Source organism: Pterocles gutturalis, unplaced genomic scaffold (genome assembly GCF_000699245.1).
Source record: "Pterocles gutturalis isolate BGI_N339 unplaced genomic scaffold, ASM69924v1 scaffold9991, whole genome shotgun sequence".
NCBI classification, from domain to species: domain Eukaryota; kingdom Metazoa; phylum Chordata; class Aves; order Pterocliformes; family Pteroclidae; genus Pterocles; species Pterocles gutturalis.
In genome coordinates, this window is record NW_010100359.1 from 2,951 (window position 1) to 4,910 (window position 1,960).

Consider the following 1,960-nt stretch of genomic DNA (forward strand, 5'->3'; position numbering starts at 1 on the left):
GCCAGAGCCCCCCACCCAAAAGCCAGGGGAAGCCGTGGGCCAGGCTGCCGGGGGTTACAGCTGGCAGTTGTCACCCCAGACCCATGGGGCTTTTGGGGGAGGGCTGTCCCACCCTGCTCCGTGACCCTGCACAGCCCTGGCACCACACACCCGCAGCCGTAGGGACGCCGCTTCATGATGGCAGCACCCATCCTCCCAGCAGAGCTGCTGGCACCCTCTCCTGCCCCAGGGAGCCTGCACTGCCCATGGGCCCGGCCCCACCAGCACCACATGCCAGGGGCAGACTGGCAGCACGGCCACAGCCTCAAGCCTTCCTGTGCTGCGGGACCAAACAGCTGTAGCAAGAGCTCACAGATCCCTGTACGCCTCGTCTCATGGTGCAGACATGCCCTCGGCTCGTCCCAGATGGCTGGACAGCCTCATCCACCTCCCCTGGTCTAGCGAGGGGGGGTCCAAATGGTTCCTGGGCTGTGGTCTGCCCCTTCCCCACTCAGGAGAGACTCACTGCCCTCTCCAGAGCTCTTCCCAAACCCCAGGATGAGGTTGGCCACCTCTGACTTTCCAGGACAGGACAGCAGGACCCTGACACCCTGTGGTGCACCAGGAGACACCAGATCAGGCTGGCTGGTCCCAAGCCAGCGTTACAGACTGTGTCCTCTCCCACCTGGACCCATGGAGAAAGGAAGCCTGGAGGCCAGCGAGGGGACTGTGAAACACCAGAGAGCACAGAGCACTTTGTGATGTGGGTCTTGCAAGCAAGCAGGGGGAAAGCAGCTCTAGAAACAAATACATGAAGAGCCTAAGAGGGGTCCCACAGCTCCGGCAGACCTGGATTTGGGAAGGGCCAATCCCAGATTAACCTGTACAGACTTACGGTGAGGAGCCTGCAGGCAGCCTCCTGCTGGCCCTTACCATCTGCCAGCGCCAGCACTGCAGCCTGACCCCCCAGGTTTCGCAGGGCAAACATGGCCCTATAGCGGTCAAACAGTGTGCGGGACTCATCAAGGAGGGTTTCTCGGAGTTTGACGATGTCTGTCTCCTCGGCAGGGGGGGCAGGATCCACCGAGAGGTAGGGGCTAGTGCCCAGCTCCTGCTTGTTCTCCTGCAGCCACTCCAGCCTCCTCACTGCCAGCTGACACGTCTCTGCCACCTGTAGGACAGCACAATATGGCACTGGGAGGCTGCCCAGGGCTTCCCAAGGGTGGCCGTGTGCCAGCACACAGCAGGATACCGCTTGTGGTGTCCCTGTCCGTGGCCAGGAACTGCCCAGAGACCTGCCTCCCCCTCCCAGACCAGCAGTGCTGCACCCCAGGGGAATGACCCCCTCAAGAGCCTCACCTCAACCACGGGATCCTCCGAATAGCGTTTCAGAATATCCAGCACACTGGGATTTCCGATAGCGCCCAGGGCTTCACCTGAAGGAAGGACATGTTGGGATGTTATCAAGGTGTCTACATGAGGAGGACCCTGCTGTGTCCTCTGGTGAAGCCTCGCCCCACTCTGAAGTAGGGACACAGGCCTGACTCTGACCAATCCTAAATGAGACTGCCAAGCAAATAAACCCAGCAGGAGCCAGCCTGGCCAGCACAAAAGGGAATGCTCGGCCAACCAGTCCAGCCAGGGACAGCCAGAGGATGTGGTGAGGCAGCTACATGCCTCAGGGTTTTCCAAGCCACGACACCCAAGCTGGATGAGGCCCTCATCAAATACGGGGTTGGGGGAGGGGGATGCACTTGCAAGTTCCACTTGCAGCCTGGACCCTTCCCCTGCCCCCACCTCCCCCCACAGCCGCGGGAGCTGCCATCGTACCTGCCTCGTGCCTGACCATGGGCTCCTGCGTGGTGTCCCCCAGCACGCGGATGAGCACAGGGATGGCCGCCTCGTCCTGCATCTGGCCCAGGCAGTAGGCCAGCTCATGCTTCAGCAGCGCGGAGCCGTCCCCGAAGGCCCGGCTGATCCA

General features: G+C 62.0%; 1 protein-coding gene across 1 annotated transcript in view; it reads right to left on the bottom strand.

The window, feature by feature from the left end:
- Positions 1-1,954, bottom strand: part of DOHH (deoxyhypusine hydroxylase/monooxygenase) — a gene marked incomplete at its 5' end in the record, with an annotated part of 2,327 nt that extends 373 nt beyond the window's left edge. The window contains 3 exons of the mRNA XM_010079440.1: positions 875-1,150; positions 1,339-1,415; positions 1,810-1,954. Coding sequence (XP_010077742.1) covers positions 875-1,150; positions 1,339-1,415; positions 1,810-1,954 — 498 coding nt within the window. The remainder of the gene's footprint in view (positions 1-874; positions 1,151-1,338; positions 1,416-1,809) is intronic.
- Positions 1,955-1,960: the final 6 nt, after the last annotated feature.